We start from the raw sequence: 13,539 nt of genomic DNA on the forward strand, positions 1-13,539 counted from the left end.
CTTTTTCTTGCTAAGAAAGCGAGAAAATAATTGAATTAAAGAATAAAATGGGGAAACCCCATATTACAATTTTCTAAAGTTGGGAATACCCATCAAATCTCTCAATTAAGTTTTCCTAACAAGGAAGAGTTGTGATAATCCGACTATCCCACGTGGCATACTCAATGGACTACTTGATGTGACAAGTTTGGGAATCATAGATTTACACTTCTTAGGATACACAATTCCCTCGAGATACACTTTTTATTTTTTATGGAAAAGTGTAGCCGTGTATCTCAAGGAGTGTAGATCTACGATTCCCAAACTAATTGTCACATCAAGGTAGTCGATTGAGTTGCCACATGGGGTAGTCAGATTATCGCGATTCAATAAGGAATGGGAGATTTTCTATAGAATCAAAGTAAGCATTAGACGACAATGTTTCATAACCAAATTGATTTTCTTACGAAATTTGGCCAACCTGTTTGGACCACTAGTTCAGTCTAATTTTTAAAACATTGTTTTAGAAGAGAGAAGTAGCATATAGAAAGGATTTTCTTTGAAGAAGAAATTTTTTTTTTTAAATATTAGAGACCTATTGAATTTAGAGGGAGAGTATAAGGACTAGGCTTGGGAGGATTTGTTTAGAAGGAAAAGAACATGAATTCTAATGACTCTAAGAAGAATAAAGGAGGGGAAGTAGGGGTGGATCAATTTTGAATGATTAAACAAGAGCTAACATTTTTGCTCACTTAATTAAGCTTCCGAAGCTCTTCTTCAAAGAAATATAGAAGAAGATGATTAATAGATAAAGATATTTTGATTGTCATTTATTCATATTTGATATGGAATATTAATTTATTTTAATTGATGTCTCATAACGTAATGTTGGTATGACAGAAGAAAATTTCTTTAAACAGTGAAATTTAATTGTCTCTTTTGCTTTACTACTAATGCAATTTTAACCAATTTGCTTACCATCAAACATGGGTTATTGAAAAAAGTGAAGGACATTATGGTCCTTCTAACGTACAAGGGGGGCAGTGAAGCATGTAAGGGTCATACAACCTACCAGATACCTAAGGAATCGGCAAGAACCGCACACACACATAAAAAATAAAAAATAAAAAAATAAAAAAAAGGGAATCGATTCTCAGCTTTATTGGATACAAATGGCACTACTTCATTGGTTGTTGGAATGGCTGAAATGTGAAGAAAATTACAAATATTATATAAACCACTAAACATTTTTCTCTAAATTAAGATGAGTTTCTCTAAGGAATTGCTACGGCATCTTCCATCTTAGTTTGTGCATCTGCAACCACGCCTCTATAATGCTCTTCCAAAAGAGTATATTCCTTTTATTTGAAGGATTCACTCCCCTATAAGCTTTTTGAACTCTCACCCTTAGTCTAAAATCACTATTCACTCCTCTAAAATACTATTCATTTTGATTTATGAATGATTTATCACCGTTAGATTTTATTTTTTCTATAATATAATTAAATCTAATAGATATCATCTCCGATCAAGCTCATATTTAATATGTAGATTCAACAAGGGATGCATTATATATTCATACGGTTGGTCAGTCTAAATCCATACCATGTGGCATAAAATAGTATTTTACTAGTCGTATTTGATCGTATGAATTTTATTATTATGTTTGTACTAGTTTTCTTAATTAGTTATTATCAAAGTAGTACTAGTTTCCTGAATTGAAATTTATTGGTTTTAAGCTTTGACTAGCTGAAAAAACATGATTTTTGTTGATGAATTAATTAATTAAAAATATAACATTTACAATATATAACTATATATATATATATAGTTAAATTAAAGAAGCTACCATTGACACCCCAGTTGAAGATTAAAACACACTTTTCTAATATTACAAAGGTTTAATTCAAACTATAATTTCAACATTACAAAATATTATAATACCCGTTCAAATTATTTCAATAGTTGTTTATAATTATGATTAAACTCATATAAAGTCTTAGACCCAAAAAATATGGAAATCTAGTAAAATCCTAAATCCAAAATATATTCAATTATGATTGGCACCCCAACTTTTAGTTATTCTCAATCATTCACTTATTTTCATTTTTTTTTAATTTGGGGTTTAACAAGTAAAATTCGAGGTGTCAATAGTAACTCACTTAGAAAAAGGATAGGAAGGGAATTCATTGAAAGTTAAATGGATGGAGAAGACTAAAAATGGGATTTAATAAAATGATTAATGTTTTTAGAGATCTGAAATCCTCCAAATATGATGGAGGGAACAGTGTTTTTGGAGGGACTCTTCAAATATGCAGTCTGGTTGGAGTACATTTTTTAGTTCCATCTGCATATTTGAAAATGGAGCTAAGATATACAATGAGATTAGAGATGCTCTTAGTGTTGGATACAAGACATTTTTTATTTATTTTAATGGCCGACACTCATATTGAGAGACGAAAGCTAAGGAAGCCAATAATATTAGATACCCGAATGTAAAAGAATGTTTTATATTTTAAGTGAACATCTATCACTCATAAAAATTCTTCGGAAGAGGTCAAGGAATATTTAAGTTGAGACTTAAGACAAGACAAACAAGCCGTCCTCTTTAAAGTCTTTGAGTGACCAAAATACCCCCTGACCAACATCATTGATGTTTGGTTTCCTTGGATTTGAAGGTGAGCAAAGCCCCTTCACCTGACAATAATGATGACATTCAAACAACAGTGTTCAATACCCAGTTTTCAACAAGGGCAAAACGAGCCCAAACATCAAAAGTGACAACCAGTCCATACATGGAATTTCCCATAATGATTGAACAAAAGATACCAACACTAAGAAACCCTAGGTCTCCTTAAACATAAGACATAATCATACCCTCCACACCAATACCAACTCTAAGAAACCCAAGGATCTTCTTTACACATAAAACACAATCATACCCTCCACACTTTCAAACCTTAAAAAGAAATGATCTGATGTGAAATACCCACAATGAAGGAAGGTCCAACACACTCTCAAAGCTGTCCAATCAACCTATTATCACATATGCTCATGTTAATCAATGATCAATAAGATCGAACGATTAGGGTTACTCGATCTAAAGTACCAACACCAACATAATGAGTTGGGTAAAGAAGTGCACAAGTAATTACATGAAAGTTTTTTAGGTGAGATTGGAACCTATTTACTTAAAGAGTTAAAAAGAGGGGTGGACCTATCTATAGCTTTTAGTGTTATTATGTATATAATTGTGAGTGGAAAAAGTAAAGAGCATGCTCTTGATACGGGAGAAGGGTGGTCATCTATTAGGTATTACTTATTAGTATTTAAAAAGGTAGAACGATATTATATGTTTATATATGTATGGGTTTTTGTAAGTAGTATAGAAAAGGGAAAAGTTGGGGAATTTTTGCAGAGTTTGGAGAGGGATTAGGAGGCAAAGGTGTGTGATGGATGTGTTGGGGTGGTGGTGGGTTTTATCATGATGATGATGCACGCCTGCAGCTTTTCTGACGTCTCATCTCTCACTCCCTCCTCTCCTCCCCAAACCCATTTGGCACGCCTGCTCCCACTCAACCTCTTCTCATATCTCTCTCTCTCTCTTACAATAAAAAAGATTTGTTAGTTGCCCCCATAAAAGGATGTATATTATTACTGACCCCCAATAATGTGCAATTTTGATACCCCATTGAGAAAAAGTCAATAAAATTGACTTAGTAAATAAACCAGCATACCCTCTCCTCTCTCTCTTCTTTAAAATTTACTCCATCTCAACATGATGATGAAAGAAATTGAATTGGAAATTTATTGTGTTAATGGGGAGATTTTGCATACTGTATATGAATCTAATCAATTATAAGAAAAAAAATAAATACTTTCTTTACTAACATTTTAGATCTTACTAAGGGTTGTTGAACTCAAATGGATAATCAAATTGTCAATCCAACATCACAACTCTTTAAATTTCATAGAAAAACTTAGATACTAAATAAATAAATAATCAAAAATATATTTTATGATCCATAAAAAAATAAAAAAATAAACTATTTTTGGATTTGATCCAAGGTATTGAAAATAAATGGCTACTAAACTCCCCCCCCCCCCCCTCCTCAAAACTTAAAAGTAAAATTAAATAGTAAAAGAGAATTTTTTTTAATTTTTTTAATCAAAATTCATAGAATTTTGAATGTGACTTTGAGCTCAACAACCCTCAGTAAGATTTGAAATCTAAATCTTACTAAGTCAGCAAGGGTAGCTTAGTAGCTTCACTCTTATAAGAAGCATAAAAGAAAGAATAAAAGAATCAAGAATAGGGAACATGCGTCGATAAGGGAAAAAAAATTTGGGGGGGGGGTTTTATTTTAGACTGCTTACTTGAGTCAATACTAGCAACTTTCAAACAAGGAGAAGATCTAAAGTTGTATTTTACATGGGAGAAAATGCTAACATACATAATTTTATAGGGGGTAGTAGTAATTTATGCATATAAAAAGCTAACCCACTCACCCTTTCTCTTGATGTAGACCTTGCTATCTTTTATCACTTTTGTCAGAAAGAATTCCATTTCAAAAAACCAGGTGGTCTATGACACCTTCCAAGTTTTAACAGAATGACTCCACGTTAGTCAATCCTTCTTAAATTTCAAAAGAACCCTAAAGTAATAACTAGGAAAGAAACCCCACTCATTCCTCCTCGATTACACCAACAAAAAAAGAGTTCTTAGCCCTCTCTCTCTTTCTTTCTCTCTCTAAATGTGTTGAAACCCAACTAAAATCCAACCTCAAGATCTTCCTTTGTTCACTCTGTTTGCTATTTAGCTGTTAAAGACACAAAATACCCATCTCTCTTATCCAACCAAAAGACTTCATCAGGTCATACCTATAGGGGTTTATTGATGTGGGTCTGTTGTTAAATGGATACCTTGTTTAGGCTAGTTAGTTTCCAATCTGACCAACAATCGTCCTTCAATACTACTAGTAGAACCTCTAGTAGCTCTAGATCGTCCAAACATAATAACCATCACCACCACCACTACCATCAAGACCAAGAATGCAGCAATTTTTTCATGGATGAAGACGACTTCTCTTCTTCTTCTTCTAGAAACTTCTTCCCTTACCATCAACAACAACAACAAAACCCTAACCCTTCTCCCACCCCTTCAGAATTCACCTTCTCAACTTCCTCTAAGTGGGCATCAGACCTACTAATGGAGACTGCACGTGCCATAGCAGACAAGAACAGCGCCCGTGTGCAACAACTCATGTGGATGCTCAATGAACTTAGCTCTCCTTATGGTGACACAGATCAAAAACTCGCCTCGTACTTCCTGCAAGCCTTGTTTAGCCGAATGACCGACTCAGGAGAGCGTTGTTATCGTTCTTTAACTTCTGCTTCTGAGAAGAATTGCTCTTTCGAATCTACACGAAAGATGGTATTAAAATTCCAAGAAGTGAGCCCATGGACTACTTTTGGTCATGTAGCTTCTAATGGAGCGATTTTAGAAGCTTTTGATGGTGAAAGTAAGCTTCATATAGTTGATATAAGTAACACTTATTGCACCCAATGGCCTACTTTGCTTGAGGCCTTGGCGACTCGTAGTGATGAAACACCACACTTACGACTCACCACTGTAGTTGTCTACAAAGCCAGTGCAGCAAACGGTGGTGTAACAGCAGTTCAGAAAGTTATGAAAGAAATTGGAAATCGTATGGAGAAGTTCGCTAGACTCATGGGTGTACCCTTTAAATTCAACGTAGTTTACCATATCGGTGATTTATCGGATTTGAATTTAGCTGAATTGGATATTAAAGATGATGAAGCACTTTGTGTTAATAGTATCGGAACGTTACATTCAGTTTCTGCAGTTGGTAACAATCGTGATGTTGTCGTATCGGTTTTTCGAAGGTTACAACCGAAGATCGTAACGGTAGTGGAGGAGGAAGCTGATCTTGATGTTGGAGAAGATGGGGTTGACTTTGTCAAAGGTTTTGACGAGAGTCTAAGGTGGTTTAGGGTTTATTTTGAGTCGCTGGACGAGAGTTTTCCACGTACAAGTAATGAACGGTTGATGTTGGAGAGAGCAGCTGGACGGGCGGTGGTGGACCTATTGGCGTGTCCAGAGACGGAATCCATTGAGAGGCGAGAATCAGCCACGCGTTGGTCGAACCGTTTACGTTCAACCGGGTTCAACCCGGTTGGGTACAGTGATGACGTGTTAGATGACGTGCGTGCTTTGTTAAGGCGATATAAGGAAGGTTGGTCGATGACACAGGGATCAGACGCTGGGATTTTCTTGACTTGGAAGGATCAATCGGTCGTGTGGGCTAGTGCGTGGAAGCCTTGACACGTGTGGGAGATGAATTCGCACGTGTTGAGTGGCATGGAATTTGTTTTGTTTGGTAAGTTTGATATGATAGTAAGGGAAGGATTTGCTTGGAATTGGATACAAATGTTTTACTTATTTCTCTTTTTTTTTTTCTTTTTTTTTTTTTAATATTTGTTTTGTTTTGATTTTATCAACAAGAATATGTTGTTTCTTGATGATCACCTATTGAGTCAAACTAAAGTTTTTGTAAAAGGGTCTAGTCAACATATCAGATGGTTAAGAAGTCTTAAGATTTCCTGATTGCAAATCAGTAACTATTCTCCTACCAAAACTTGGCCAACTTACTCAAATGTAGAATTATTAAAGGTTTCTTGAACCTCAATGCAATGGTCATCAAAACTACTTATACTTCCTATCTAAGTATTAATATATTTTATTTATTTTTTTAATTTATTTGTTATCATATAGTTCTAACGCGGTTTCTCGTCAAGTCTCCATCGATATCATGTTGACTCAACTTAGTCATCTAATCCGAGACAAATCAAATCATTTAAATTGATTAAAATTATTAATAGATGCTTTTTTATATTGCTAAAATATATATATATTATATTAAAAAACATAATATCCAATTGACTCGACCGAGTTTTCGGGAATTCAACATATATTATTTTAAAAAAATCTCTTAAATGATACATTCTAATCATCTAAGAACAATTTTTTAAACCATAGTTGTTATAATCTAAAGGAGTTGAGTAGCTTGCCAACTCCACCATTTAGGTCCATTGTCCCATAGATTCAGAACCTAATTTTTGGTGGATTTTTATTTCAAAATTCAGCTTCGACAATTTCTCGCCATTGGATTGGAACAATTTTCCATTGCAGATTTTGCAACTAAGTACACATGTGGGTTGTAAACCCAACATGCAAAAAAATGTTCAAAGCCAATGACAAAAAATCAGCAAATCAAACTAATTTTTTGTTCTGGTTGAGTTGAGTAATAAAGAGAGTGCCACATGGCATACAAAAGCTACACCCAATCCCAACTCCTCGTCCCCTTAAGAGTACAAGATCTTTGCTCTTTTTCAATTAATTGAAATGAATTATTTTTTTTTTTTGGTGGGTAAGGTGGTTCAAATAATCAAATGGAGTTGGTGTTAGGTGTTAAGGTGATATCAGCTTAAAACTAAAAAGAGTATAAAAATTCAAAAAAAAAAAAAAAAAAAAATTTAATAAAAGTTGGTCGTTATCTAATGAGAGGACCATGGAATCTTAGGACGGCAACGACTTGGGGGTTGTGTTTGAGGGAATCAAAGAAAAGAAAAGAGGATTTAGGGATTAGTGGGTGGGTTGTAAATGTTTTGTGGCCTGCACGTTGTTCTGGCAAGAATTGAGTCTTTATTCCTTTTAAAAGGCCCCCACCACCTTCTCCTCCAAAGGTTCTATCTCCTTCCATACTTTCTTATAATCAGTTGAGAGGTACTTTTGGCCCATATTCACACATAGTGGGAACTTCTTTTTAGGGTTTCCACATCTTTATCTGTTGATGAGACCTGCTTCCTCACCTACATCGTCTCTTTCTCTTTCAAAAATTGTTGGTTTTTCACTTTCTTTTTTCTTTCTCCTTTTGGGTTAGTAGAAAATGAGTTCAGATAACAATTAAACATATATATTAAATTTGGGAATTAGGGTTAGATTTCTTAATTAGTTATGTAATTTTTGAATCATTTAGTGATAATAATAATAATAATAATGGTAGATATTAAATTTGACTCAATTTAGGATTTGATGGTCATGTGCCATGGTCCTTGTAATTGTACTCTAATGATTAAGTTAATGATTTTAAAAGAGTATTATTATTGGAGTAATTAGTTATGTTGAATTGTAATATAGTGTACTACGGGACACCGTATCATATCTATTGAGATTAAAATAAGGTTAGATTGGTTTGATTGAGATTTATTAGGGATATAATTTATCTCTAGATACGATTTGATTTCTATAAAATCCTATTATAATTGATGTAATTATTATTTAAGAGAATCAATAATATATCATTCTTCTATAATTATAACGTTTGTAATTCAGGTTTTTCATATGGTCTTCATTTGTCACTTCTATATAATCTTTCAAATCCTTAGTTGTATTGCATGTCATTCTATCCCATATCACGTTTGAAAACATTAACACATGCAAATGTAGAAATTTCATTTGTAATTTCAACTTACATTAATGTCAAATACGTGTTGGCACAATATCACGATCAACCTGCTTATCAGATCACATGTTTAATTGGAGAATGCACTCATTGTTTTAAGCTTGGTTGAAAGCACTATTGAACCCAAATATGCAATATGCTTGAGTTAGTTATCAAACTGATCGTGCTCAAATGTATTTTTCTATGCTCCCACAATAATAATAATAATAACCAACCTTGCTTAGATTGAGTGCAAATGGAAGTTTTTAGCTTTATGAGCATGTTAAATAAGTCAATGTTAATGCTATTCACGATGTGAAAATTGGAAAATTCGACAAACAAATTAACGGGTCAAGGCCCATGGATTTTAGAAACTGAATTTTGACAGTTTAGGATTGTCGAAATTCTTGATGTTCTTAAATTTGACAACTTAGAGTAGTTGAATTTCTCTCATCCTTCATTAATTTGACAGTTTCAACCTGTTAAAAATAAAAATTTGACAATAAAAAATTTGATGCCAATTCGAAACCTTTCTCCATCGAATTTTATGAAATTTGATGGCCCAAGACTGTCAAATTTAGGCTTTTTTCACATTATGATTCATCTTCTACCTTCATCCCTTGTGTATCAAGAACAGAAATATTGTCAAACACAATGAAGAAAGACACATAAATTAACTCAAAATTCAAATTATTGGGTTTGGAATTTAGTCGTTTCTAATGAGTCAACGGGTCCCAACCCTTTATTTATAGTAATAATAATAAAAAGTTGATTTGTATAATTAAGTTCTGAAGGAATTCTATCAAACTTTAAGCTAAAAAACAAAGACTGAAAAAGAAAGAAAAAGATCGTAGTGCAGGAAAATCAAGACCAACTTTTACAGATGAGGCTATGGTTGTGGGGAAGACTAGAGTAAGAGTCAACTCGAAGTCCCATCGACGTCCTTCTCCAGCTTGGAAAAGTTTCTTGATTTTCATTTTTTTATTTCGTTCCTTGAATCAAGATTGTAGAGTATAATTATTTGATTAATCAACGTAGTTATATGGTTGAGTCATAATAAGCCATTTAATTATTTTAGAGTATAATTATTTGATTAATCAACTTAGTTAGGTTTTGATAGAGAGAGTATTACAAATTTACAATATTAAGAAGGGATATTAGATACGGGCGGTCAGACCGAGTGACTCGTGAATATTAAAAAAATCCCAATTATTAGAACACGAATTCATTCATAATAAGTGATATTAGGTTAAGAAGGTATATTAGATATGAGTCGTCAAATCAAGTGACTCATGAAAAATACGAAATCCCAATTGTTAGAACATAAATTTTTTTGTAATAAGAGATATTAGATTAAGAAAAGATATTAGATATGAGTCGGTCAAATCGAGTGACTCATGAAAGATACGAAATCCCAATTGTTAGAACACGAATTTGTTTGTAATAAGAGATATTAGATTAAGAAGGGATATTAGATATGCGTCTGTCAAATAGAGTGACTCGTGAAAAATACAAAAGCCCAATTGTTAGAACACGAATTCGTTCGATTTCAAAGTAGTGATTAATGCATGCATTGCTTTCTTTATTTAAAGCAACAAATTTGCTACTATACTCTATCTCATGATGACAAATTTGCTTCTTTTTAAATCGATTTCACTATTTTCAAACTGCGAAATTATCATTATTCATGCAAAACTAATAATACAAGAACTTAACTTTATAATTTTAGTTTCATCATTCACACGAAATTATTCGATCATTTTAACAAAATAAAAAGCATGCACTTAGATAAAACAAAATTCTTCATTGAAAACAAAAATTTACAGACATAATCGATTTCACTTCTTTTTAAATTATTGATTTCACTATTTTCAAACTGCGAAATTATCATTATTCATACAATACAAAACTAATAATAAAAGAGCTTAATTTTGTAATTTTTGTTTCACCATGCTCACAAAATTATTCATTTTAACAGAATAAAAATCCCTTAAATGAAACAAAATTCTTCATTGAAAAAAAAAATTACAGATATAATCGATCAAAATGACTAAAAATAATTACAAAGGAAAAAAACACTTACAAGTGACCGCCTAAGACTAAAATGCAAATGACCAACAAAATCAAGCGACGCTAGAAGGTATAATGGAAACCGATCCTGAGTTTTCAATGTATGGCAACACAATCAAAATGGATACATTTCTAATTGATATACCTTTTACCGTAGATGACATTATGATAAATAGCCGTGCGGGAGAGAACTCAAGATGTCGATGAAAAGCATCTATATACAGTTCCTACACACTATCATGTGAGGATGTCCGATATGAGGTACAATCTTGAGGTCACTTCAGCTTTATTCTAATGTACAAATTCATGTGTAGAGTCTAAATTTGCAAATTCAACAACTACTGTCAATTTCGAGTCTTGTGATTTGAATCTTCCATGGCTTCCTCGTCAAAATATAAAATATGGTAAACAATACATTTTTATCCATTATCTTGGGCATCTGTTATAGCGTGCATCAAGTCTCCGTACTCAAGCACTACATATTAGAAAAACTAGAATAATATTTATAAATTTATAGATATTTTATTCTCTTTTTAAATGTTGGACTGAAAATACTCTTTTAATAAAAAACAAAGATTGTATTTTTACAAAACTATTCATAAATCCGCACTATTTAAAAAAATAAATAAAGTAGAGTAATATCGAATATAATATTTCTCTCAAATGACAAACGTGAGCGATATAATACTAATAATCCCAAAAATATTATAATTTTAAGAAGAAAAATAGGGTGATTTTGATATACCCACCTATCTTTTGATGAATATTAGAGATCCCTCCTCCCTCAAAACATTTTCAAGATGATGACTTAGATCCCTTGACCATTGTCCTAAACGAGAGACCAACAAACAGATCATGCTTTGAGAGAATAACTACATGTCAAAATGCTGAAATACCCTTTCAGTTAAATTATGCCCACGTTTGGTAGGATAAGAAATTGTCAAAAACTAAAATACCCCCTCGTAATTAAAATCAAGTAAAATAATTAAGATCTCTAATATCAAAATTGATATGGGATGTCAGATTTATGGTGTAAGATTGAAAGTCTTGGGATTTCTTTTTTAGAAAGCCTGATATCATCTTCAACCTCTCATTTTTTATAAATACTAAAATCTTTGAGAAAATCGATCATTATCCATTCATTCGTTACAAGAATCGATTCACTGTCTTATTCAAAGCAAAGGTAATCACATAATCATGATCATAGTAGAAAATCTCAAGTTTTTGCATCATTTTTTGACAAAAAACGAAGTTATTTTTCACTTGGGATTTTAATTTAAAATTTGAAAGTTCATTACCCATTCTTTTTTTAGGTCTTTTTTAAAATTATTTATTAAATCTGATGCAATTATGAAATTGTAGCCTACAAAGGATGTTAACTTTAAAAAAAAAAATAGGTTGTTGAAGATGAATATGTTATAAAAAATACTTTCCTTACTAAGTTAGTAAGAAAATTGCTTGACCCCATCATCTTGTGGCATCTAAAAACATGATTCGATGCCTCATGGTTGTACATAACATAATTCTAAGAACTTTAACAACAACAAAAAAAAAAACTTACTTTTAACCAAAAATTTTAATTTTAATTTGGAAGGTCGGTAGTAATCTATTTTCAACACCATTGATCAGCCCAAAAAGATTAATTTTTTAGTTAGTTTTTTTTTAATCCAAGTTTTTCTATAAAATCTGGAGTGTTGTGGTGTTGGAAAGCCAATGTGATGATTCAGGTGGGTCCAACAACCCTTGGTAAGATTTGAAATCTTACTAAGTAGTCATGTTAACCTACAAAATCATCTATGTGTTTTAATTGTGTTTCTGTTTAAACAAAAACTTAGTTTATATTTTTTTTAAAATGTTACTGTGATTTTGAGCTAGGATGGTTGTATGCCAACTAGCTTAGTGGAAAGGGCAATTATAAAAGCACCCCACAAATTAATAAGGGCATCCACAGCACAGTCGAATTGTTTTGTCTTATATGGGTTAAAAGTTTTGGATTAAACTGATTTTTTTATGAGGATTTTGTTATAGTTGAAAATTAATGATTGTTATCTTAAATAAAAATTTAAAAATATAAATAATGTAATTGTTTCTAATAGTTTGACTTGTATCATACCCATTGCCTCAAGACGAGTCAACTCGATCTTTTTGAGGATTAGGGGAGAGATTTCCCAATCACATCTGTTTTTGGCAATCAAAAAGATGATCAATGTAATAATCTTATATATTTCAAATTTTTCAACAAAAAAAAAAAAAAAATAGATTTTCATTGTCTTTGATTAAGATTACAATAGTTCATTTTTGAACAATTTGATCTAAATGACCCTCTAGTTGATCTATTATTTTGCCAACATGACAATCTATGTTCCCCATTACCATTTTTTTAAATATAATATGACCTAAATAACTCTAGAAATTGATGTATTTGTTTGCCAACTTGGCAATCCATATGAGCCCATGACTACTCAACTAATTTTCCTCAATTGATTCACCAATGAAATAACAATGAGGATATTTCAATAAGAGGAAAATGTTGAAATGACAAAAAGTATTTATTACAATTCTCACAAGTTTGACGTGGGATGTGCACATAACCATATATGTGTTTACTCACAATACAAGTAAAAATCATCTATGGTTATGTATGCATGTCCACGTCAGAATTGTGAGAATCACAGTAAATCATGTGTCACCCCAGCACGACTCAATTTAAAAAGCATTGATGAATTTAGTGTGAGGGTATTTAAGACTTTTGACAAGTACTTATTCACCTTGTTCGTCCCTCATTAATGACATCAAGGGATCTGTGTCATCAATTTGAAAATGAGGGGGGTATCTCTAATATTCATCAAAATATAGGGGGCATGTCAAAATCCCTTCCCCCCAACCCAAAAAAAAAAAAAAAAATTGTTTCAAACGAAGTTTAAAACTATCAAAACAAGACTGCTGAGATGGAAGGATACTATTA

The 13,539-nt window shown here is 32.3% G+C and overlaps 1 protein-coding gene across 1 annotated transcript; it reads left to right on the plus strand.

Moving 5' to 3' along the window:
• Positions 1-4,545: 4,545 nt before the first annotated feature.
• On the plus strand, positions 4,546-6,689 carry SHR (GRAS family transcription factor). The gene has a single exon (XM_086427686.1). The coding sequence runs from the start codon at positions 4,895-4,897 to the stop codon at positions 6,323-6,325; it is 1,431 nt and encodes a 476-aa protein (XP_086283812.1). The 5' UTR covers positions 4,546-4,894; the 3' UTR covers positions 6,326-6,689.
• Positions 6,690-13,539: the final 6,850 nt, after the last annotated feature.

Source organism: Akebia trifoliata, chromosome 2, assembly GCF_017979445.1.
Source record: "Akebia trifoliata isolate Shusen 1 chromosome 2, ASM1797944v1, whole genome shotgun sequence".
NCBI classification, from domain to species: domain Eukaryota; kingdom Viridiplantae; phylum Streptophyta; class Magnoliopsida; order Ranunculales; family Lardizabalaceae; genus Akebia; species Akebia trifoliata.